General features: G+C 39.5%; 2 protein-coding genes across 3 annotated transcripts in view; one reads left to right on the forward strand and one right to left on the reverse strand.

The window, feature by feature from the left end:
* Positions 1-10,027: 10,027 nt before the first annotated feature.
* Positions 10,028-25,655, forward strand: PRG4 (proteoglycan 4). The gene is made up of 13 exons (XM_075541531.1): positions 10,028-10,103; positions 12,677-12,799; positions 14,347-14,466; positions 16,888-17,037; positions 17,591-17,719; positions 19,036-19,457; positions 19,791-20,862; positions 21,988-22,065; positions 22,894-23,030; positions 23,272-23,428; positions 23,884-24,081; positions 24,480-24,605; positions 25,324-25,655. Exons 1-13 carry the CDS (start codon positions 10,028-10,030, stop codon positions 25,419-25,421), a joined length of 2,886 nt encoding a protein of 961 aa, XP_075397646.1. The 3' UTR covers positions 25,422-25,655.
* TPR (translocated promoter region, nuclear basket protein) overlaps positions 25,483-25,878 on the reverse strand; it is a 68,188-nt gene continuing 67,792 nt past the window's right edge. For both annotated transcript variants that reach the window (XM_075528432.1, XM_075528426.1), the window contains exon 52: positions 25,483-25,677. In XM_075528432.1, coding sequence (XP_075384547.1) covers positions 25,622-25,677 — 56 coding nt within the window. In that variant the 3' untranslated portion in view covers positions 25,483-25,621. The remainder of the gene's footprint in view (positions 25,678-25,878) is intronic.

Consider the following 25,878-nt stretch of genomic DNA (forward strand, 5'->3'; position numbering starts at 1 on the left):
AGAAATTAGGGTAAGTAGTGGCCATTTAAAAAAAACCAGAATAATTCACTAGCACAAAAAGACCTGAAGGAACCATCAAAAAAAGGGTTCAGAATTTAAAATTTTTCATGCAGACCCAAATTTAAATTGATATTACTGCAACTCAGGCCATTTGATCATGACAATGATATATAAAAACCACTAATTCTCCTTTGCCTGTATAGTGAGGGGGCTTCAAAAAGTTTGAAGGGAAATGGAATGGAAAGATAATTGAAAATTTCTATAAACCTTTTGAAGCTTCCTCGCATATTCTATATAATGCCCCTTTTTCTATAAATAAGAAAAAACGTTCAATACATGTTTCAGTTACAAAATAGGGTGGGGGGTGGTCTCACAATATAGAAATGGTTCAATAAAATGAAACTATGACACCTCAATTATGTGTCAGCAATTAGTCTGATAAGTACTAAGAAAACAAACATTTTTCAATGGAATATTTAAAAAATAAATATTTAAAGGTAATATGATGCTGACCCAGTGACCCTGTCAGGTAAGCACTGGACTGGTAACCAGGTCGATGGTTCAAACCCTCTGGCCACTCCATGGGTGAAAATGAGGTTGTCTGTTTCCGTAAAGATGCAGTCTCAGGAACCATACAGGTTGAGGGTAGCTATGTGTTGGAATCAACTTGATGGCAGTGGATTTGGGAGGTTTTGAATCTTGAATAGCCTTCTAAAATTCTCATTGCCTAGGGATAAAATCTGGAAGAGATTATATAAGAATTTAAATAGTTGTGTTAGCATGATGAAATAATAGGTAGCTTTTTAAAAATAACCAATTGAAATCAAAGGAAATGAAAGGAGTCGAGTTCTTCATTGTTCTGTTACATTAATCATGACGGTGCTCTCAGGAAGGCGGAAGATGCGTCCACGTTTTTACTGGAGAAAAATTTCAATACTCAGATTCTTTGGGTCACAGTTTTAACTCAGCTTTAGAACTTGGAATATAATATTAAAAGAAATCTACTTCTATCATTTTCTGACAAATCTGTAATCCTGCTCTTACCATTTTCACAGGGAAAATGAAGGAAATGTTGATGATCAGTTTCATTTTTTTAATGTGAGAATAAAAATAAATTATTGCTCTGTTTTAATGAGAAGTGCTTGGTACCTAGTTTGTGCTTTATGAATGTTGATGGTTGGTGAGGGTATTGCCAAAATTGTGGGAAAGGGCTTTCAAAGACATAGTTAGGTTTGAAACAGCTATGACCTTGATTTGTCTCCATAAGGGCTCACTAGAGCATCCTCTCTCTCTCTCTCTCTCTCTCTCTCTCTCTCTCTCACACACACACACACACACACACACACACACACACACACACACACACACACACACACACACACACACACCAAGCTGCCATCCAGTGGTAACCCATGTGAGCGAGCCTGTTGGCTCCAAAGCATCTTCAGAGACGTGCCCTTTTAGAAGCCAGGTCTTTCTCAGTGGTGCTTCTGCCTAGGGTCAACTATCTCTCTGTTCAGTTGCTAATCAAGGGCTTACCTCTGTGCCCCACCTAGTGACGTCTTGGAGGATGTGAAGGAACAGAGCAGCAGGCATACCTGCTTTCTTTGTGGAAAAGCAGAGCCCGATGATGCCGTGGGCCTGTTACCGCTGAGGTCAGCTGGAAAGACTTGTCCTACAGGCTCACTAGCAATTGTACTCACTGGCTTACAGCGAGTTCGGGTTGGATCATTTTTCCTCCTTGAAACTTCATCCTTCACTCACAACTTGAAACACAAGGCGCTCTAGTATCCAGGTTCAAAGGGATTGTGAGAGGAAGGAAGATGTTGTTTTACTTCAATCTTCCATTTGGGATTTTTGTAGAAAGCTTAATAAAAAGCTTGAGAGAGGCAATCCATCCCAAATTTTCTCTTTCCCGGTATTTTTGGCATAACTGGAAAAGGGACTTTAAAAGGATCAATTTTGCACTACCGGCCCAAACAGCTTTACTCCCCAGTGTATTTAAAGAGCTCCGTGTTCCTGCTCTGGAATGACTCAGTGAAATGTCTCTTGAGAGGCTTTCTGCCCATCCCACCTGTGATTCTTCTGCCACACCCGGACTCTGCTCCCACGCTCTCATTCCCACTTTCTGAATTTCCCAATTCTTAAGTATTTGTCACGCGGGGCTCTTATGGCGCCCCCAGTCACTTTCCCTCACTTAACTCGTGATGTGGGAATTACTCATGGGCTTGGCTACTGGAAAACAGATCGGCAATGTTTTCTTCTGGGCTGTCCCATGGATGCCTCTCTGACATTTGGGACCCAAGAGCAGTGGAGTAGAATGGTGACGTGCTGAAGGGATATAACCCAGGACACAGAATCACGATGGCTAACAGCTCGTTAGAAGCAAGATCATTGGCCTGAAGTTCAGTTGCACAAATAGCTCAATAGTATCAATTTTCCACAAGCAGAAACTCTGCTAGCTGTGAAAAAGGCTATAGAAACGTATAATCAACTGGGAAAGATGGCCATTGAGAAGAATGATATGTCATTTTAGAAATACAAAGTTACGTAGAAGCACACCAAACAGGGAGTCATTTGCTCTGGTATGACATTTGGGTCATAGATTTGGATAAAGTCACAGGCTCTGGAGTCAGACAGGCATGAGTAAAAAGTACGTTCTTTGCCAGTTAGCTTTCTAGCGTTGTGATCTTGATCACTTAACATTTTTTGTTTCAAATATTTTAATTGTGAAATGAACTTTAAAAATAACAGTTTTGTCAGATCGCCGTGAGGCTCAAGGAAAGCACCCCCTGATGGGCTGTAATCAAACCAATGCTCAGTGTTGGCGGTGCTAATCGGTGCCATCATGTCCGTTTTCACCCAAGGTGCAGCAGAAAGAAACACTGCCGGGCCTGCACCATGCTCACCATGATGCTGTGCCGGGGCCCATTGCTGCAGCCACTGTGTCCATCCACCTCTTGGAGGGGGTGCGCGGTTAGGTTGTGTATCAACTTACACTTGAGGAGGAATGGAGTCTCATCTGTCAATCAGGTCACAGCCTGATGATGCCTCCTGACAGGTGTGGCCTTTTTATAAGAGACTGGAGTTCCTCTCTCTCTCTCTCCCCCGCTTCACTCTCTTGCTAGCTGGGCTTCTCTGCCTGCCTCCAGGAGCAGATACATGTGGGCCACCTGACCCCGGGAGTGGCGGGGACCCTGCCATGTTTCCACCGACCTCCGATCTAGGATTCATGCACCTTTGCACTGGCCGGTGATTTTCCTGCATCCTGCCTAATCTTTTTGCATCACCGGCCTGCAGCCAAGCAAGTCAGAAGAGTGCTCCCGTTAGCACAGACCCATGTGCTTCAGTGGGACTGGAACGAGATGCCTTCTTAATACATTTGGATGTAAAGTCTTCCTTAGATATATGTGAGTTTCACTGGTTTTGTTTGGGTAGGCAGCCCAGTCTAGCATGAGGGTCTTCCACAGTTTCACTGTCCTCTACGTTACCAAGCATGATACCCTGTCTGCGTAACATGTCCAATACATGTTTACTATTAAGATGTCAGTAAAATGATCTATTAGAAAATTCCCATATTCAAGTGATTATAAGGTCATCATTTAATCTCCTGACATTCAGTTTCATGTAGGAAGAAGCCCACATTATCACAAGATAAAGAAAAATATAGATTTAATGGGTGTGCAAATGGTTAAACACAACCCGGAATAAGGGGTTGGTGGTTTGATCTCCTCCTAAAATGCCTCCTGGCAAAGGCCTGGTGCTTTCCTCCAGAAAGGTCACAGCCTTGAAAACCCGCGGGGGTCATTCAACTTTGAACCCGTCAGATGGCCATGAGTTGGATATGACTCAGTGTCAATTAACCACGACCACCAAAAGCAGGTAAGAAGAATGCCACAGCGAAGCTGCATCATCTTGTCTCTGAAGCCTGCAGATTCAAGGCCATGCAATTCTTTCTGAAGAATTCAGTTAGAGTAGTACTTCCTCAGCCAGGTTTACATCGCATTTTGTACACAGCCCTAAAATCCGATGATAATCATTATCAGAATACCTAGAGTTTATTGAGCAAATGTCACTAACATTTAGTCTGTATTTCTGCTACTTTTCATGATATTATGCCCACTAACAATGGGCGTAATTGTTCTCACTTCACAGATAACTCATGTCTAAATATTAAAAATAAATTCAATACCATTGAGTGAACTCTGACTCGTAGTGACCTTTTAGAACAGAGCACAATTGCCCATGTGAATTTTGAAGGCTATCTTTACAGAACCAGAAAACATTGTCTCTTTCCCAAGGAGCAGCTGGCAGTTTTGAACTGCTGGTCTTTTGATTAGCAGGCCCACACATAACCCACTACGCCACTTGGGCTTCTTGAGGTCTATAGAAGTAAAAAAACCAAACATTATACCATCCCATTGAGTGAAAAATCTTGAGGCTGAGATTTGAACACTGGTTTGATTGATGCCAAAGCTCAGCTGTAGATGTTCACCCCGCTTTCTTCTTTGTGCATGACATTTCAGCTATTCTGTTTTACTTTTTGGTTCTCTGACTATATCAAGAAATCCTAGAGATTCTATCTTGCACATCTCTATGATCCTATCAACTAGGACTCGGGCTAGCATATTCTGAGCAGAATTTATAGATGGTTGATCAAAATAATTGCATGAGTGGATGGATAGAGATTGAATTCATGAAATTTAGCTCTTGAAAACCCAACAGTCAGTCCTTGATTCATGCACATGGAAGTTCACGTATAACCCTAAATGGACTTTGTTGGTGATGGATTAATACCCTGTACACTTGGTAGAGTCCCTCAGTTTTATAGATTCCTAAGGATTGTCTAAGTGCACAGCCATGTCATTTGCTGATATAGTCTACCACACTCTTTCCAATATCAGTCTTTCGTCAGCAATAGTTTATTTTTTCATTGTTATCGGCAAATCCGTTTTTTTAGAATTTGAATCTTTAAAAACTGGGCAATTTTCAAGAAGAGTGACCATTTTGAGACCAAAATATTACAAAACAATGACAGAACCACTTAACTTCACTTGTATGACAGTTTAAAAAAAAACTTAAGGCATTTTCTATGATTTGTATGTTAGTTAGGGGTATGGCTAAGTTGATCCAACAAGAAGCAAAAAGATATAATTGCTCAAGTGAAAAACCTTTTTTCTTTTGCTTTTATGGAACTCTCTGACTAATCCAGGGAGGAAGAGTGCACCCATGTTCCCAAAATGATACCCTTTCCTAGGATGTCCTCCTGGTTGGTCTACCATAATTTGTAAACGCCTACATTTATTCAGCCTATCACTTGTTTTCAGAAAAAAATTAAACACTTTTGTATTATGGTCCACAATCCAGAATAAAGTATAGGTATCTGCTTTTGAGTTCTGGTGGTGGAGTAGGTTATACATTAGGCTATTAACCCAATGTTAGCAGTTTGAACCCAACTACTCTGGGGAGACAGACAAGACTTTCTACTTCCATAAAGTTGCGTTCTAGGCAACTCAGAGACAGCTCTACCCTGCCCTTTAAGGTTGAGTTGGAATCTACTCTGTGGCAGTGAGTTTGGGTCCTTCCAGCACCCCACAGGGAACACTATCACCCACTCTACGAAGTACAGGATCAAGGCAAAGTCCCTGTAATGTCTGCCTTCCAGTCTATCAGAAGGGAAAATACAGAAGTTTGGGTCAGGCACATTCCTGTTACAAAATGGGCCGGAAGTGGCATATATCTCTACTTGTGTTTCATTGGAGAAAAGGCACTACTGTGATCACATCTACCTGAAAGGGAAGCTGGGAAACATAACCTCTATTAGAGTGTGTAGATAAAGGGGGGAAAGATTCAGACTACTCATCTCCCAAACAAATGTGCCATATTCTGCTTATCCATTGGGCAGACTTTTGACCACACATCAGATAAGCAGCTATGTACTCTTCCACTGGGTGAAAATTCCCTGAGCAGAAAGAACAGTCCTACAAGACAGCTCTCTATTCGATATGAGAGGAGAGCAGCTATCCCACCTGGAGAGCCCACCGAGTTAGCACTGTGAGTGAACTTAGTGAAGAGCGAGTTTGCATCTGTGATTTTCCCCTGGCCAAGCTTCAGGTTTTCCTAGGCTACTGCTGGAAGGAAATAAGAGACCTCAGAGATGTGGAAAGGTGGAGAGAAGCCACTAGTTACAAACACATTGGCTACAAGCGAAGTGACAACTAACAGCAGGGACGGAGACAGAGACCACCAAGGAGAAGGGCACAGTCGTCTGGGATAATTTAATGTAGAAAAAATATCCTTAAACACATTTGAATGTTCTCTGAAGGTGGTCAAATGAACCTGGTGTAAACAGTGAGCCAGTTATCCCTAGAAGAGAGATGAGACATCGTGTCATATACGCCTTCTCCATATTCCTTTACTCTCCGCTCTCCACAACCCCACACCAACAGCAAATCCTGGGACAAATTTTATCCTAATTAAATGAAGTGAAATGAGCAGGAAGAAATACCCTTAATGAAAAAAGAAGTCTCAAAATAGTTCCTGTAATTTAATACGATGATTCTGATATGGTCAACAAGGATGATTCATTCATTCAACATTCAACATTGCTCATCCATTCAACAAAACAGTTCATACAGGTTACATCTGTCAGAGGCAAAATGGAAGTGCTCCCATGATTTAAAAGTAAACGTTAGGAAAGCCAATTATCTAAACGTTCACACAAATCACATGAGAAAGTTTTGTTTTAAAGAGAGAGCAAAATTTGTCACAAATTTATTATTACCCAAAAACAAAAAAACCCATATCCATTGGGATTGAGTTGACTGGGTAAAGTTATGAGGATAAAGTAGAACTCTCTAAGGGCTCCAAGGCTGGAAATCTTTGCAAAAGCAGATCGACACAAGTTATTGCCACAAGTTTCTCTCTCCCATGGAGGAGCTGGTGGGTTCAAACCATGCACCTTTTGGGGCTAAGTGCTTAACCACCACACCAACAGAGCTCCTTCATGACCCAACATCATTAGATAAATCAGGGATTTAGGAGGTAAATCTAATGAGTTGAAAGAAAACATTTTATGATAATTAGAATATATTAACAAATGTTTAAAGTTACAGCTTACATCTTAAGAGTTGTGCATGTAGTCATAATAGTTGTGTATGTGTGTATATTTTACTTTTGGGAAGTCTAGAAATTGGTCTTGAGGATATTAAATTTAAAATGCCATTTGACATCATTATAATTGTGTCTATCCAAAGGAGGGAAAGGACAGCATGCATTATTCTAAATGGCAATAATCAGAAAGCAAATTATGTTTCACTTAAGAATGTGCTTCTACTTATATTCTGGGTATTCCCATTATTTCAAACCAGTGATAGAGCAACAATGAAAAAGTCTCCATTGAAAAAATTATTAAACATCTGGCTTTTCTCTATTGACCTCAATAAAACCAAGAACTAGAAGTTGGTTCAAATCCATCCAATAGTATCTTTCACACACCAACTATGTACTGATTAGTGATTACAAGTGCAGAAAGCACTTTTAGCCACTTTCTGCCCCAGAGCAGCTATGTACCTTCAAGATACGTTGGTTATCAGGAACAGAGAAAAACCATGCCCTAGAAAGTGATCAGCAATTGATTGGCCTCTTCTCTCTGCATTGTTTCATCTCTTTATTCAGCAGCTTCTTCAGAATAAAGTATAGGTATCTGCTTTTGAGCCCTGGTGGCGGAGTGGATTATACAGCTTCTTCAGTGTGACGGACATTTCCATGTTACAAAGCAACATATCCAGGGAGTCGTGGTAATCTCTGAACTGTAATGCCAAATGCCTAGGGGAAAGGAACCTATTTATTAGCCCACTTCCATTCTGGTTTAGCCTCTCAATCCTGTGCACTCTGCCCAATGGAGCAAGATTATACATAAGAACATGGCACTCCAATGGATGGGGAAATAGTTCCCATAGAACAGGGTATTCGTTAGAGCTCAGCAGATAACCTCTAAATTGTCTTCTACAATTGAGAATTGTAGAATTTATAATTGTCTTTTACAATTATAAACTGTATGCTTAATCCAAAAATAATCATGGTGGAAACAAGAGATACTTGTTATTGCTTCTGTCCTTAGTAAGATCATGATCTTGTACAATTATGTACATGGTAAAAAAGTAACATTAGTTCCATGATTAAGTCCTAGGGTGGCGACTTTGATCAAAATACAGCTGGATATAGTGGAAATCAGATAGAATTTAAGATGAAAAGACCTGGGTTCACTTCTCAACTCTGATTCTTACTTATTTTGTATTCTACGACAGGTCATTTGAATCTTCATCGTCTTATTTATAAAATGTAGATGATCATGTTTAACTCAAAGATATTTTGTAATACTTCAATGGAGTGTCTAACAAATATACAGCACACAGCAGCATTCAGGCACAATGATTTAGTTCAATGAGCATGTGTTCAACACACACTTCTGTGAAGCACAGACTAGATATTGCTAATAGGCTGTCTTTGGGAAATGGCAACCTTTGGGGGAGAGGTGATGGGGAAGGGCGAGGCGATAGGGAGCATATAATTTCAATACCATGTAGAAAATCTGCTATCATTCCGAATGTGATTTGAATTACCCCGGGGAAGTTTCAGAGAAGTGTTAGAGCATAAATTATGTCTAATAGGTGCTAAGCAACCACGGAGCATACCCAGCTGCAGCAAAGTTGATTTAAAGGTGAGTTCATTTAAAGGTTTACATTTTTCTCTGTGACAAAGAAAGAACTAAGGTATTTCTGCAACCCATGGGCTTAACGAGAGGGACTAAGGGTACCTCAATATAGGTTTTCTATGATAAAAGATGGTAGAATGTTCATTCTGTGGAGAACATATCTGGAGTAATGGATAACAGGTCTTCTGTGCTCAGTGGCAAGGCAAATAAATACTCAAGAAAAGAAATGTACATTTATTTAATGGTATATGTTCACAAACATGTACTACAAATACACACTGCACAGGCTAAATTTTGAAATCACTTAGATTTAAGGGAAAGGAAGACAGAGCGGGAGACAATGAGCGAAGGAGAGAGAGAGAGAGAGAGAGAGAGAGAGAGAGAGAGAGAGAGAGAGAGAGAGAGAGAGAGAGAGAGAGAGAGAGAAAGCCATCCATATGACTGTGTCTAAGCTGCCGCTCAATACACAGGTCAAGCCCTGCCAGAGTGATTTACCATCACAGGACAATTTGTCCACTTCAGTTAGAAATTAGAAGTGTGTTTTGGCCAATAAACCTAACTATTTTGTAGTAGTCATTTTTCTTAATGGAAGTGTTTTCCAGATGTTGCCTAAGTCTAGTCATCTGGGCCCTCTTCCAGTAAATGAGGAAAGCTTGATTTCATAGGCGGTCACTGTTGATTTTGTCTAACCTTTGGGCTGATTGGTTCACCCTGAGATGTTTGTCCTGATATATAAGACTTCCAGAACATGAGAGGAATTCATCTATCTGTTGTCAGGTAAGTGTCAAAATTAACTTGCTTGATGGAATTTTGCTTCGACAGGGATTACTTTATTAAATTTGCTTTGAAAAGATTCACAAGGATAGTAGTCGGAAAGCTTTGAAAAGAATCACCTTTATGCCATACACCTGTTGAATTCTTATAACTTTATGAGTTAAAAAGGAGCGTTGGAATGACAACTGTGCTAAACTAAAACAAGTTACTTTTGACCCCTAAGACAGTATTCCAACTTTGCATCGTAAGTAATGCTACAATTTGAAGAGACTTCAAGTCTATTTTCAATTTGCTGAGATAGTGACTTGATCACATATCTGTATTCTTTTTATGATTAAACTTAATGATCGAGTATTTATTATAAAATACTGATTACTTTTAAAAGGCTTGTTTCAACAGTAAAGCAGTTTTTATTATTAAATCACATTTTAGAAGTTACTGGAATATTGTGTCAACAAGAACATATGCCAGCACTAAGATTAAAGAGTAGTTTTTTAATATTTTCATCTTATTTTCAGCAAGTACCTGAAAACAACCATGAAGTGGAAAATGCTTCCCATTTACTCGCTGCTGCTCCTTTCTGTTTTCTTGATTCAGCAAGTTGCTTCTCAAGGTACCAATACCGTCATAGGGACATTTATTAAAAACATATTGCTTATCATTCAGTTTTGATTTTTTATGACAGGCAAATAAATGGATTTCTAAAAATGTATACATTTTTGTTTAACAGATAGTAGGATCTTAAAAAGCATGTAAAGCATGTCACATCATTATAAGCATTTGGGAATTCTCACTTTTCTTTATTATGAACCCTTTTAAGGAGTATATGCTTTATATAGAAAATAATTTGGACATTCACTTTTTCCTATGGTTCTCTTGACTGTTCAAAAAGCACATTGCTTACATCAAAAAGTTATGCAGGAGGTACTCCATACCATCAAAATACTTGAAAAGAAAATTATCTTGATAGTGATTCTTTTTGTCAGTATGTGGGGAAAACAATTTAATTTGTCTTTTACATTAATGATTTTTCCAAGGAACCTGTTTTGGTATCGTGTAGACTAAGATGTCATGTCATAGGAAACACTTACTGGGTTTCAAATGGCATCTTATTATTCTTGAAATTGCTTTCTTTTAAGTACTTACATAGATATGAATGCCAATCTGTAATCAACATTGACCCATTTACACTCCTCCAAGGAAAGATGCTGGGTGAAAGGTTCCTGTTATTCACATTTTACATGACATCACCATACACATTCAGTGTACACACATGGACCAAAGTTTGTGGCAAGTGATCTAAGTTGGTCATGACAATAATGCCAAGCTCAGAGGTTTTTTCTTTGTATTTCTTTGATAATCAGAATTGCAGGGGAGAAAATGATTCATGATTGTTATGGTAAAAGTGCTATAGTAGATAGTTTCACAAAAATAACTAAAATTTTGACTGTGAAAGAGAATCTGCCTTGCTTAGGAAAAGAACAAAGATGGACATGAGCATGAAAGCATTTACATGTATATCAATCTGGGAAAGTCTGCTGACTTCTCTGGTTTCTTCAGACCCTTCTGCTCTGTCCAGGTGCAGTCACAAGTCTCTAATGCTGGGTGCCTTTCCTACTCACCTTTCCTCTGTAAGAGAGTCGGTTGCTTATTCAGTTACGTTCCTTTAAGTAGATGAAGCTAAAATTAGTGGCTATAATCAATAGCAATAAAAGCAGAGCATTTGATTTTTTGCCTATAAAGATTATTAATTTCCTATTTCAGAAATTTACTTGTAAAATAATCCTTTTTTAATTTTGTTTTTGTCTGCTTTTCTTGCTTTCTTCTGAACTTAATCCTTTTCTCTTTATATATATGTATTTATATACATACACTATATATGCATTTTTGTATGCATTATGAACTTATGTATGCAAAAAAGTCTACAATTTGTCTAATCTTTATTGTTTTATTGGCATATTAAGTCTTTTAACTTTTCTGGACTCATGATATTTTTGCAGCATGTTTCAACTTCTCTATGGATCTAGAACAATGCACCTGCCAATTTATTCCAGAGATGGATTCTATGGTTACAGTCCCAAGGTTATCGCCCAGGGAGGTTGTTAGGCTATCAATTTCATACTCCTTTTAGCAGTTTTAAGCATCCAACTTCCCCCAAATGTAAAGAACCCAGTTGTTCTCATTGAGGAAAGGAGGAGGAACCTTACTGTCATCTGTGCTGGCCTAACTCCCAAACACAAACCCATAGTGACCCTTAGAACAAAATAGAAAGCATTTCCAAGAATGTAGACCTTTGTGGAACGGACTGCTATGTATTTCTCATGCCAAGCGGCTCAGAGGTTTGAGCCCCCCACCTTTAAGTTCACCACAGTGCCAGGAGGGCTCCCTCTGACATCACCAGCCTGCTTTAAACTCGCTGTCAGGCGTGAGAATGTGATTGGGTAGGAAACGCATGGATTTTGGAAAAAGTTTTGTGAATGTTCAAATGGGATGTTTGATTAAGATGATCATGTAATTTATGATAGAAATTGGAACATTTCTGAGAGCAAAGGGGTTAGTAGGAATAATTAATAGGTATTGACATGGAATAGCTATAAACCAGAACTGTGTACTGTAGCGTTTGTTTCAGTGGTCTTCTCTCTAAAAGAAAGCCTGGAACCCACTGCCTTCAAGTTGCTTCAGACTGATAGTGACCCTGTCTCGTTTCTGAGACTGTAAATCCATACAGGCACAAACAGTGTCATTTTTCTCCGCAGCTGGCAGTTTTGAACTGCAGACTTACAATGAGCAGCCTAAAATGTATCTCTAAAAGGGGTAAATACTCTCCGATAAACATTTTTTTAAGCACTAGGGACACCCACTGGCAGAGAGTTGATTTCAACACATAGCAACCCTATAGGCTAGAGCATGCTCAATACGTGGCAATTGGGAGTCACTAGTAGCAGAATCAAGCACAGCTGTAACTGTCATTCCCCCACTTCCCTAACATGCACCTTGGTCAAAACCCACTATTAGCTTGCCTGTTTTCCAAGTGTAAGTTTATGTCCCAGCCTAGAGATCGGCAGTGCCTATGGCTTTTCCATCAATAAAACTCTCCCTCACCAAGTGGTTTTGTCCTCCACGTTAGATAGTACCATTTCTTCAAAGTGATTTGGCCATGTTTACGCTGGTGCTGTATACTTTTAGATTTATCAAGCTGTGCAGGGAGATGTGGGCAAGGGTATACTAGAGATGCTGCCTGCAACTGTGATTATAACTGCCAATACTACATGGAGTGCTGCCCCGACTTCAAGACAGTCTGCACTGTGGGTAAGTCCTCAGAGTGGGTCTTTATCAAGTCACGCTATCCTGCGAGACTCCCTCTGCCCCCACGCCCTTGGCAGTGTTGCTTCCACACGACTTCCTTTCTTCTGCTTCAGTGTCTTTCCCTCCACTTGCATAAATGTTGCGGTGTGCTGTGCGTGCGTGCGGACGGTGTCAAAGCTTGCGGTTACTGGGCCTGGGTGAGGGGGCACCTGGGAATCTGTCACTTGCAAAAGCGTGTTGGTTATTTCCAAGTACAATGTCCTGCACCGGGCAAACCAAACGCCAGCAAGTAGTCTCTGACTCCTGGCCACCCTGCTTGTATGAGTGTAAAATTGTGCGCCTAAGGGTTCCAGCCGTTGCTTTTTCAGAAGTTACGCTAAGCCGTATTTGAGGTGCCTCTGGGGCACTCGGACATGCAGCCTTCTGGCTAGTGGCATACTGAGAGTATGCTGTAACTCTTTATTTCACTCTGCAGGGGCACGGTTTCAAACACTCCAATACTGTGACTCAGGAGGGATTATTTACCTGTCAGAGAGGCAACTATTTAGTAGTGGGCCTTTCAATTACTTGTCTTTTAGTAAAAGAACCCATAGATACACAATACGTTTGACTGTCTACCACTTGACTTTTTGATAACATCTTTCTGAATCATCATTACATATAAAGTATTAGTATTTATCCTTTGGAGGTAGTTCAGTTAAAACCCAAAGGTCTACATTTCAAACTATGAGCGATATTTCAAACACATTTGGAACTACTTCATGAACACAGAAACATGGTCATGTTCAAGGTGTGAAAATTATAAAATTCTTAAAAGTTAGACCTGTTTTTGAATCTGCCTGCAAAGCCATATAAATATTTTGTGTAAGACAATCCTTTCAAATAGGGCTTTAAAAGTTATTGTATCTCCGTCAAGATGTTTTTTTAAATGAATGAGCCACTTTTACATAGTTCATGCCTGGGGATTAGGTTGAAAGCTTTTAAGCTCTTTGCCAGATTCACTGTAATAAAAACCAATGCATTACAAAGGATTTTCAAGCCTGCACAGTAACCCATTGGTATTAAGCTAGCTTGTTGGAATATATAGTCCTAGGAGCTGGACATTCCAGTAATAGTTAGTAGTAATGTATTTAAAAGCAGCGTTTAACAGTGGATGTGTGGATTGTGATAAGAACTGTACGAGCCCCCAATAAAATTTTTTAAAAAGCAGTGTGTAAAGAGGAGATGGAGGGTTTCCATTTGTCATATATTTCATTTTTAAGTATGACTTAATTTTCTATTCCTATTCATAAATGACTCAGGGAGCATCAGGTTGTCCCCTAGAACCTTGAAGGACAAGAAAAATTTCCCTAGTCCTCATAAGGCTTTCTGACTTGGGCTGTCTCCACTTAGGATACCATTTGGTTTTTGCTGGACAATGTACTTCTAAGTCCAAATAAAAGATGCAGAGATGCACTTTGGCAACACTCATCCGCTAGGGAAATGGCCACCCATACAAGGGCTTTGCTGTGCACTCAATAATCCATCATGTTTTCTTTTCCTCGGGGTAGAGCTTTCCTGTAAAGGCCGCTGCTTTGAGTCCTTTGCTCGAGGGCGAGAATGTGACTGTGACTCCCAATGTAAGAAGTACAACAAGTGCTGCCCAGACTATGAGGGCTTCTGTGGAGAAGGTAAGCAACACAGCATCCAGGGGATGCCTCTCGGGACGCTCACATCTGCGCATCCACCTTAGTTTTGCTGATAGCGAATAATGTGCAATCCACCTAAGGGTTTGCTTTTACTAACATTTAAGCTATTTCTGAATCATTGTACTTCACGAAGATGGATGAAAGAAGGAAGTCTCTTTCACCAGCAGTCCCTATGCAGCAAGAGCACACGAGGGCCCAGGCTGAGGGGCAGAGAGGAAAGGGGTTGCATGTGCATGCTTTCAGTCTTCTGATGGGGTTCAATGTCAGGTTAAAACATAGATCCACTCACTTAATGATTTCTTGTCTCATCCTAATGGTGCTGACTCCACAGTCAACTATCCTTTGAGCTGTGTGTTTGGTTTCAATGTATAAAAATACATATTTAAGGGCAGAATCTATACCTTCAGCTGCTCTGGGCAAGTGAATTTATGAAATTATAGGTAAAATTTCTAAGTTGTATGTATGTATGTATATATATAGTTCTCACCTCTGAAGTTCTCCCTGTAGTCTCTGTTCTAATGGTAGTATGTCATGTCATTGCCATGGATTTGATTCAGCCTCACAGCAACCCTAAAAGACAGAGAACTATCCCCTCAGCCTCTGAAGGCAGACCGTCACATCTTTCTCTCACTGAGCGGTGGTGGGTTTGAACCACTGACTTCTAGTTTGCCACTAAGCAGGTAACCTCTGAGCCACCAGGGTTCCTTACTCTGTGTTATAGTCAGTTTAAAAGTATATTCCCATTTTAAAAGTTCTTGAAGCTGGTTATAGGCTCTGAATGTAACTCAGTGTGTAACAAAACCCCGCCAGACTTTACAAAAAGATTCTGAAAAATGACACCTCACTTAAAGTAAATAGTTCTCCATCTAACTCTGCTTTGTTAAAATAAGAAAATTTGTGGAGGGAAAGGTGAAAAATAAGTATCACTTGCATAATTGTATCATGTTATTTAAGCAAGTCTCTTGCTTCTTTAGAACCTCAGAGAAATGGTGGAATAAAGTAATCAGCATAGTTGAGCAATACTTTTTAACTGTTGCATGTTATTGGAAAGCATTTTAAAAATGGAGACAACACCCTTGTAATCAAAAACTGAGAGCTCAGAATTCCTGCAGCTCCCAGAGTGAGCCAGGATGAGTGATAGATATTTATTCATTTCCCTGACAGTAGTTTTGACTATGAGACAAAAGTTAAACTTTATTTTACGCAGGGGTTCAGGTAGGGAAGGAAAATCTTTAGAGTGATGAAGCTTGAAGAGAGTGCCTTAATAAAGACAATGCATTCTGCTAGTGAGTGTCACATCACAAACCTGAATTTTTAATTTTAAATAAGGGGTGTGGAGGTAGGGGAGTAAAAGGCAATGCCAGGTAACTTCATTTAGAGTCTAAACTAAAGGTCTGACCCCAACAGAAAACAAAAGACCTTCCCAGAGCATCAATACTTTAAAATCAATAAAAAGGCCACCAAACTATGTTGAGATTCACCACTTGGTAGCTCCAGTGTTGTTCAGTACTGCTTGCAGGCATGTCAGTCACAATCCTAAGATGTCAACAGTTGAAGGAACCAAAGTAGTTCAATCTCTGCAGGATGTGGGTAAGGAAACTGAGCCCAAGAGTTGCTTTGCCCACATCACTAGCTAGCATATAATAAAACTATTTCTCAAATCGTGGCACTTGTTGAGTGAGGGAAAGGCATAGTTCCCAGTTCTTAAAGACCACGGCAGTAGAGTTCTTAAGTGATGTAATGACTTGACCACAATTCTCTACCCAGGGAGTAACTGTTAGTGTTCTCTGCTTTCTCAACTTCCTCTCCTTTTTTGCCTATTCTTAATTATTTAAAAAAATGCCGGTCTGTTCTTATAGATATGAAAATGGATAAAAAAATCCTCACTGCCACTGAATCAAAAAGTCTCAAAAGATAAACAGCAAGCTATTGTTTTTTGAGAAGGGCAGCACATTTTGAGGAAAAACATGTGACAGTATAAAATTTTCACATGAATATATATTTATGTAGAACTTTTGTAATAAGATGAAAATCAAGCTGCTATCATTTGATCAAGCAATTCGGACATAAGAAACTATAATTACTATATTCTTCTCAACAGCATGATTACCTTGACATTTTTATGATAGACTCAGACTTCACAGGCCTCTAAAATTGAAATTTAAGGTCTTCCGACTCTTGAGCCATTGTTCCCTGTCATAATTTACAACAATTTGAGAAATGATAGTTTATTGAAATGCATCTCAGGACTGGCTGGTCTGGAGTTTTAAGTGTCGGACTACAGTCCACCTGCGCTCATTTTCACCAGCACCTATTCCTGAAGCCAGAAACCTCTGTGTCTCTCACAGCTAGACTTGATGAATATAAATAAGATTGTTAACCCACTGTCTTGCTTGGCCTCAGTGCACACTCCCACACCACCATCATCTTCAAAGAATGTACCTCCGGTTCCAGCAGCATCTCACAGCATCAAATCAACCACCAAACGTTCACCTAAATCACCAATCAAGAAGAAGACTAAGAAAGTTATGGCATCAGAAGAAATAACAGAAGGTAGGAAGAAGACAGATGTAGCAGAGAGGATTTCTTAGATTAATTCACCTGTAGGTGGACTACATATGTAAGGCCCTTCTCAGAGAACCGGGTAATGAGCCATGAAAGCTCACTATTATCTCTGCTTGTTTTTTAAGAGTTACCTTCTTTAAATCAAAGTTTAAGCCAAACTGTAAACCTTGGGCGTTTATTAAACCCTCCCCTTGTTTACTAAAGTCAGTGTGAGTTTAAGTTAAAATTGTCAGAAGAGACAAATGTCATGATAAAAAAAAGCCCAAGATTTTCTTTGCAGAAGAAATTCTTTGAGAAATTTTTGAGGAACAGAGAAGGCGAGAAAAGGAAAGTTATTCTGCCGAGGTCTGGAACAGTTCAAGTGCCTTGCTTTAACTGCCAAGTAGACTTAAAAGGCACTTGATCCTTTTGTTGAAGAACTAACAGCAGAACAGATATTAGAGCAGTAACAGCAATTCTTGTTATATATAAATTTGGATTGGCGATTCTTCTTTGTTTTAAACCACAGTTCGTGTGACCAACCTTTTTATTTGATTTATAGAACATTCTGTTTCTGAAAATCAAGAGTCCTCCTCCTCCTCTTCCTCCTCCTCTTCCTCTTCAAGTATTCGGAAAGTCAAGTCTTCCAAAAATTCAGCTGCTAATTCAGAATTAAAGAAGAAACCCAAAGGTTTGAGCATTGATAAAGATCAGAGACTATTATCAATGCCATGTTAAAAATAACAATGTAAAATAATGGGTAGTGCTAGAATCATCGCAGGGTATTTCGATATTTGGGGATCGTATATAACTAAAAATATTACCTTAATATATAACCAAACAAATACCCTCTCTAGGAAATTCATGTCAACTAAAAACCATTTTAAAAGCAAAGATCAGAGAATACTATAGAAGTGGCCGTGGAACCTCAGGATACCACCAGATAACACTGTTTTAACAATCCCTCCCCACTTGTTATTGTTCAATCTCCCCACTCTAGCTTCCTTTTGTTTTCATTTTCCCTTCCCATTTTTCTTTAATTCTATTTCAGAAACATTTATATGCTGCTTGCGGAGATTTACCAATAGTCGTTTCTCATAAATTCCCTCCATTTTTAATCTACGTTCCACAGATCCTCATTGTTTTCCTATATTGCGTATCTGACCCCCACCCCCCTTCCCCCGGCAGATAAGGTACTGTGGGTAGGCTATTATTTCCTGAAAAAGATCTCCTTTGTTCTGCTTTTTATTTTCTGAAATTCTAAAACACAATTTTCAGGAAATGACATTGGACATAAGGAGAGGTCCATTTCCTAGGAGTTTGTGACTTCCTCCGAAGCAGTCCCTCTCGCTCAAGCTAGGAATTAGTCTCTGAGTTGTCCCATGTCATGTAGAATAGAAACGGGACACATTTGCTGGATGTAAGCCACCTCAGCCATGTGTTCCATGGACTTCAGCTCATTTACTGGAATAACTGCTATGGAAAGTCCAATAAACAGTCTTCTTGCTGCCATGGCATTGCTGTCTCCTTTTCCCCTGGCACTGCCGTTTTTGGGTGGGCAAAGGGAAGAGAGCAGCTAATAGCCATGTAAGCAAAGGTTGAGGTGATTAACGTAGATACCCATCCAGTAGTTGTAGAAACCTCACAATCAACTGGCACAGGGCAACTCAAGAGATGGTAGAACTACATTTCCAGGAGGGAGGGGCAATGGGTAACGAGGAACAAGAAGTGAGATCAAAGTATAAAGAACAAGAATATGAATAGATGAATTCACGTTTGTGATTTCAAAAGTTGCCACTGGCTTCCATGCTTTAAGCATGTAGAGTGTTATTTGGGCTTTTCATCCTATGTCATCTATCTTTTAAAAACCCACTAAGAAAGGTGTAGTATTTCCACTTTATAATAATTAATGGAGACATGAGAGGTTAGCAATTTATTTAGAGACAGTCAATGATAAGGAAATTTACCTAAGACAAAACCCAATCATGATGTTTTGTTTTTCTCTAGTGAAAGAGAACAAGAAGAAAGGAACTCCAAAAAAGACACCTGGCCCAGAATCACCAGTGGAAGCTGGAAGCGGACTGGATAACGGTGATCTCAAGCTCACCCCCACACCTTACGTTTCCCCCACGCAGCGCACTAACATCACCACAGCCCCCAAGATCACAACTGCAAAACCATTAAGCCCTAAACCCAGTTTTCCGCCTAATCCTAATACAAGTGCTGATAAGGTCACATCTAAGGAGACATCTTCAACAGCCAATAAAGAGACAACAGTAGAAACTAAAGAGAAGAGTACAACAAATGAACAGACCTCATCTAGTACAAAAGAGAAGACTACTTCAGCCAAAGAGACACGAAGTGCAGAGAAAGAATCTGATAAAGATTTAGAATCCACATCTCAAGTGCCGGCTAAACCAACATCCAAGGCCCCTGCTCTCACCACCACCAAGTCCCCACCTACCACCACCAAGTCCCCACCTACCACCACCACCACCACAAAGTCCCCACCTACCACCACCACCACCAAGTCCCCACCTACCACCACCACCACCAAGTCTCCACCTACCACCACCACCACAAAGTCCCCACCGATCACCACCACCACCACAAAGTCCCCACCTACCACCACCACCACCAAGTCTCCACCTACCACCACCACCAAGTCTCCACCTACCACCACCACAAAGTCTCCACCTACCACCACCACCACCACGTCCCCACCTAGCACCACCACCACAAAGTCCCCACCTACCACCACCACCAAGGAGCTGGCAACCACCACCACCACAAAGTCCCCACCTACCACCACCACCGAGGAGCCGGCTCCCATCACTCCAGAGGAGCCAGCTCCTACCACCCCGGAGGAGTCAGCTCCCACCGCCCCGGAGGATTCAGCTCCCATCACTCCAGAGGAGCCAGCTCCTACCACCCCAGAGGAGTCAGCTCCCACCACCCCGGATGAGCCAGCTTCCACTGCCCTGGAGAAGCCAGCTCCCACCACCCCAGAGGAGTCAGAGACCACCATACCTGAGGAGCCCACTCCCACCAACCCTGAGGAACCTGCTCCGACTACCACCACAGAACTTCCTTCTACTCCCAAGCTTCCTACGCCAACTCCTGAGTTACCTGCAGAACCCTCACCAAAGTCTCCTGATAAGAATTCCAAGGAGCCTGCTGCACCTACAACCAAGGCTCCTGAAATGACTACACCCGAAAGTACAACTGCTACACCAAAGATGACGACGCCCCCCACTACAATGGAAGAAAAGACGACTGAATCTAAAATATCAAGTGCAAGCACTCAAGTAACAACTACAATTCAAGATGCCACAACTTCAGCCAAAACAACTCTTAAAGCAACAACTATTGCACCCCAAGAAACTACAGTAACAAAAAAGACTATGGCTGAGACCCCTCCAAAGAAACCCGAAGAAACAATAGCTACACCAAAAGATACAGCTACTAATTCTAAAGAGACACCTGCTAAACCTCAAAAGCCAACCAAAGCACCCAAAAAGCCCAAGCCGACCAAAAAGCCCAAGTCAACATCTAGAGTGAGAAAACCAAAGACAACACCAGCTCCCACCAAGCTGACATCAACAGTGCCTGCAGTGAGCCCTACCTCGTTAGCCATAACTACCACCAGCCCTAAACAAGCTCCCAACTCAGCAACAGTCGAAGCCAGCCCAAAGAATGAAGGCGCAGATGCTACTGGAGGAAGACCTCACATGATGCCCAACCCCCCTGTAGTTAGCCCTATTGTTATTTCAGGCATGGATTCCTTAGTGAGAGGACCCCAACAAGGCATTAGCACCAATCCTATGTTTTCAGGTAATAAGAACCAATTGTCTTCTTTTTTGAAACTGGTTAAATTGTCCCTGGATGTAAATGGTTTGCACTTGACTACTACTCCACAGACTATTAGTTTAAGCTTGCCTAGAAGGGCATGATAGAAAAACCTAGTGATGGACTTCATTTAGATTATAGCCAAGAAAATTCCACAGGGCAGTTCTGCTCCATAACACAGATGACCATCTTGAGTTGTAATCAACTTGATGCTAACACCCACACCCACACACCCCCAAGTCCACATGCCCTAAGTATCTTTCTACTTTGGTGTTTGATCTAGAACTCTGGGTTTGTAAATTGAGTTAATAACCTTATAGAGCATGTGTCTGTAAGAAGCTGAAATGGCATATAGCATAAACACACACATCTGGGATTCTACCCTTAAAAAATACAATGTAAAGCAAAAAAAATTGCAGTATTCTTTTCCAAATCAAGTGAAAAGGGCAATTAGAACAAAAAAAAATATGAACTTACTATTGAGCTAAAACATCTTTGAAATGTCTAATTTATATGAAGATTATGGTATCCTGACTCATTTTCTCTGCCATCAACTTGATGCCAATTCACAGTAACCCTACAGGACAGGGTAGAACTGCCGACTTCCAAGACTAACTCTTTGTGGGAATAGAAAAGTCCTGTCTTTTCTCCCAAGACTCATTCTTGTTCATAATAATTTATTTTTTATTTACTACCTTCTGTGAATTATGCTTTGGGCTGTTACCTGGAAGGTTAGTAATTGGAACCCACCAGCTGCTTTTGGGGGAGAAAGATGAGGCTCTTTCTGTTCCCCTAAAGAATTGCAGGCTGGTAAACCCACAGGGATAGTACTACTCTGCTCCATAGGGTCATTAGAAGTTAGAATTGACTCAGTGGCAGTGAATTTTAAAATTACAAGCCTGTGTAATACCAACTCTAATTAAAATGGAATTCTAAACTATCTCATTTCTCGTTCACCTATGAAAACATGATCACCTGAACCGACACTCTGCCCTTCCGGGTTTTAAGAAAAGGTCAATATAGATATTGCAAGGCTGGGAGAAAAGAATCTTAAATACTTTTCACACTGTTATGTTATATTGGTCACATTTTTTTTGAATTTTATTTTAGATGAGACTAATTTATGCAATGGTAAACCAGTAGATGGGCTGACTACTTTGCACAATGGGACCTTAGTTGCTTTCCGAGGTGAGCTGTTCATGTTTGTTTTCCCCACTATGAGAAGCAAATCTTGAAGGGAACCTGATGGATGAATTCCTCACACATGAATATGAGAAGCTGAGTGTAATTACCAAAATGCTGATTAACACATATATTAAAGAAACAAAAGAGCTTGACTTTATGCCAAGAATTTTCTTTCCATTAGGAATTAAAAGGTAGTTCATATTTTTATTTCATATCATATGAAACATCAAGATTTGTAGTGCCTATTGTCTCCTTTGAAAACAGCATTTTGATTGTACTGTGTTCAGGTGTTACCTTCTCCACAGGAAGAATGCCATTATTGCAAGTTTCTTAATTCTTAGCTATACTGTTACTAGTCCAATCTTCTTCAAAAGCTAATAGACATTTAAACTAAAATGAAACAAATCAGATTCATACCTAGAGATTTTTGTGGTCCTTGAATGGAAAATTCTATAAGACAAACGATTCACGACCAAGAGCTATATATATATATATATATATATATATATATATATATATATATATATATATATATATATATATGTGACTTTCCAAGAGTCACAAAGCTAGCTCTTTCCAGACAACCGAGTAAACAAAACATATTTCTAAGATTATGTTAAATACAGATGAGAAGCATCTAATTTCCAAAATGTTCAAAATCAACTTTCTGTTCTAACACTCAGTGCATTAACTCAACCTTCTAGTTAATTATTCATAAATTCATCCTGTTTGGTAAGCCATGGAAATTTTTTTGTTTTAGTTTCTTCAAGGGAAGGTCTTACTTCTTGGCTTGTAAGCTGGTTATTATGGTTATTACCTCTTTAATTTTAGGTCATTATTTCTGGATGTTAAGCCCATACACTCCACCCTCTCCACCTCGTAGAATTACTGAAGTGTGGGGTATTCCTTCCCCCATTGATACTGTTTTCACTAGATGCAACTGTGAAGGAAAAACCTTCTTCTTTAAGGTAAGAACATCATCCTTGTGAGGTAAATATTAAAAGCCAAGACATCTTGGTGCTACTGTTGATCCCAACTCATAGCAACTGTGACCACCTAAAGCAGCTTAACCTCCACGGGAGATGAGCCTCCATATTTTAATAAAGCATCACCAAAATTTTAAAAATGGAGCTAAAAGTCTTACCCTAATTAAATCTATGAACATTTTCCTAAGCCATGTTAACATCACTTTTTCTTTAAAATTACCAGGATTCTCAGTACTGGCGTTTCACCAACGACATTAAAGATGCAGGGTATCCCAAACAAATTGTGAAAGGATTTGGAGGACTAAGTGGCAAAATAGTGGCAGCTCTTTCAATAGCCAAATACCAAACTCAGCCTGAATCTGTCTATTTTTTCAAGAGAGGTATGTGTCATATGATAGACAAAACTGAAACACTTACTAAGGAATATTTATTCAATATTTTCAACTACTATTGCGTTTACTGACCAAGACATGGATAAATCAAATGTTTTTAATGAAAAAAAATTGAAGACAATAAGTACTTAGTTCTCTGCACAAATAAATCACAATTCATCTGAGTCTTTCAGGTCATTAATAAAAAGAACGCTGTAATTTACTTTCCAGCAAATAAAGTTAAATATATAACTATGCAGTAACTTGGATTTAATCTTTCCAGAAGTATTTCAGGACTTAGTATTCATTTTTGTGATACCTTAATAACCAATAAAAATCAGATGAATATTTTATAAAAAGCAGGCAAAATTATCTTTTCCTTCACCCTCAAAAATTTTATATTCATCCTCTTTGGGGATTAAAATGAATGTTCATATTACATGTGGTTTTCTAACACATAATAGGTGGCAGCATCCAGCAGTATACTTATAAGCAGGAACCCACCAGAAAGTGCCCTGGGAGAAGACCGGCTATCAATTATCCAGTGTATGGAGAGATGACACAGGTCAGGCGCCGTCGCTTTGAGCGAGCCGTACGACCTTCTCAAACACACACCATCAGGATTCACTATTCTCCCATCAGAGTCACTTATCAAGACAAAGGTAATTACTTGTCTTTCAGTTAAAAATTCTCATATATGAAGAAGTCTTATAGGTTCCTACAGTCAAGCTTACTAAATATAACTATTGATCAAGTAGACCTAATAAGTTACTGATGTATAAAACATCATTTTGCCTTATATAGTGACTAGTCTTTGTGGATGAGCAATGCAATTTATCCAGATTTATTGATTAGAATATACATTTTACCCAGCCAGAAGCAGTAATACAATTCTGTAACCTTCAAACAATACTAAAAGGTAATTATGTCAGAGAAGTAGCAATGTCAGATTAAAAACAACCAATCAGAGGCATCAAAGTTAGTCACACATACAAGGTATCAACACTATAAAGGAGACTAAAATCCACAGCTGTCTACCTCTAAATATTGCCATCCACAGGGTTTCTCCATAATGAAGTTCCAGTGAGCGCACTGTGGAGAGGACTCCCAAGTGTGGTTACCTCAGCTATCGCACTGCCCAGCACCAGAAAACCGGAGGGCTTCGATTACTTTGCCTTTTCTAAAGGTAAGTTATAAAATCTCAATAGCTTCCCAAGAAGGAGATCCTTTTTGAAATATACTCAAGGAAATCACCTGGTGGCCCCTAAATGTGAGAGCTTAAACAGTAACATTAACTGCTTTAAACAAGAGATGCTTCAGACTTCTGAAATTACATTCAAATACTGGATGAAGTTGTCATTCTATTCTGTCTTCATGAGGTAATGTTCCTTTAAGTAAACATTCAATTATTTGAGTAAAATTGCTTCTGAACACAGTATTTTTACTTGTTATCTGTGACACTAAACAGCAATACTTTATGCCAGCTTCACTGGTTCACATTATCATCGTAAAACTAGCTTTCTGCAAATATAGTTTAAGTTATATTACACCAAGGAGATTTCTCTTTAGGAAAAAAAAAAGTTCAGAAATCTAAGTTATTTTGCATAATGCTAAATGATGTTAGAAAAATTTATTAAAAAGGATAAAACTGAGTGTAGTTATTATTTTAAAAGATAATTGATTACTTTGAAAGGCAGACTTGAGCCTATTGTTATTGAAAGGTGTTGAAAAGTGAGTACATTAAGGCAACTGCTTGTTTCAGAAAATTCAAACTAATAAAAACATTTTATACTAAAATAATAAGCACAGCCCTCAAGCATTATCAATACAAGGTACCTGTGTTAACGTTGAAGACTTTTTGTTTCCCTTTTAATTAGAAAATGATCGATTTCTCTTTTATTTAGATCAATACTATAACATGGATGTGCCCAGTAGAACAGCGAGAGCAATTACTACTCGTTCTGGGCAGACAATATCCAGAGTGTGGTACAACTGCCCTTAGAATCATGGGCAAAGAAGATGAGGAGCTGCCGCCCAATTATACTGAAGAAAAGAACAAGGCGTTTTTCACACTGTAATACATTTTATTAATAAAGAATGTTGAGATGAGCAAACTAATTTAAATACAAAATGTTTTTAAACTTGACAACAATAAAACAGATTTGACAATCTTATTCACAATTACCAGAGTTTATAGAACATTTAATTAATATTTCCTCTATTTATTCCTCCTCTCCCTCCCATTGCATGGCTCACACCTGGAAGAGAAAAAAAGAATCAAACTTAAGGCATCTTTTAAGAAGTTAACTCAGAACTAGGGTATTCACTTACCCTAGTTCATTATAAAAATTGTTTTCAGTATCAAAATGTGCCAGGCACTGTGGATATAAAATTGTGTTAGATATTCCATATCGTCAGTGGAATTATATGGCAATTATAGTAACACTTTCATAACACGA

The sequence above is a fragment of the Tenrec ecaudatus genome, chromosome 1 (genome assembly GCF_050624435.1).
Source record: "Tenrec ecaudatus isolate mTenEca1 chromosome 1, mTenEca1.hap1, whole genome shotgun sequence".
NCBI classification, from domain to species: domain Eukaryota; kingdom Metazoa; phylum Chordata; class Mammalia; order Afrosoricida; family Tenrecidae; genus Tenrec; species Tenrec ecaudatus.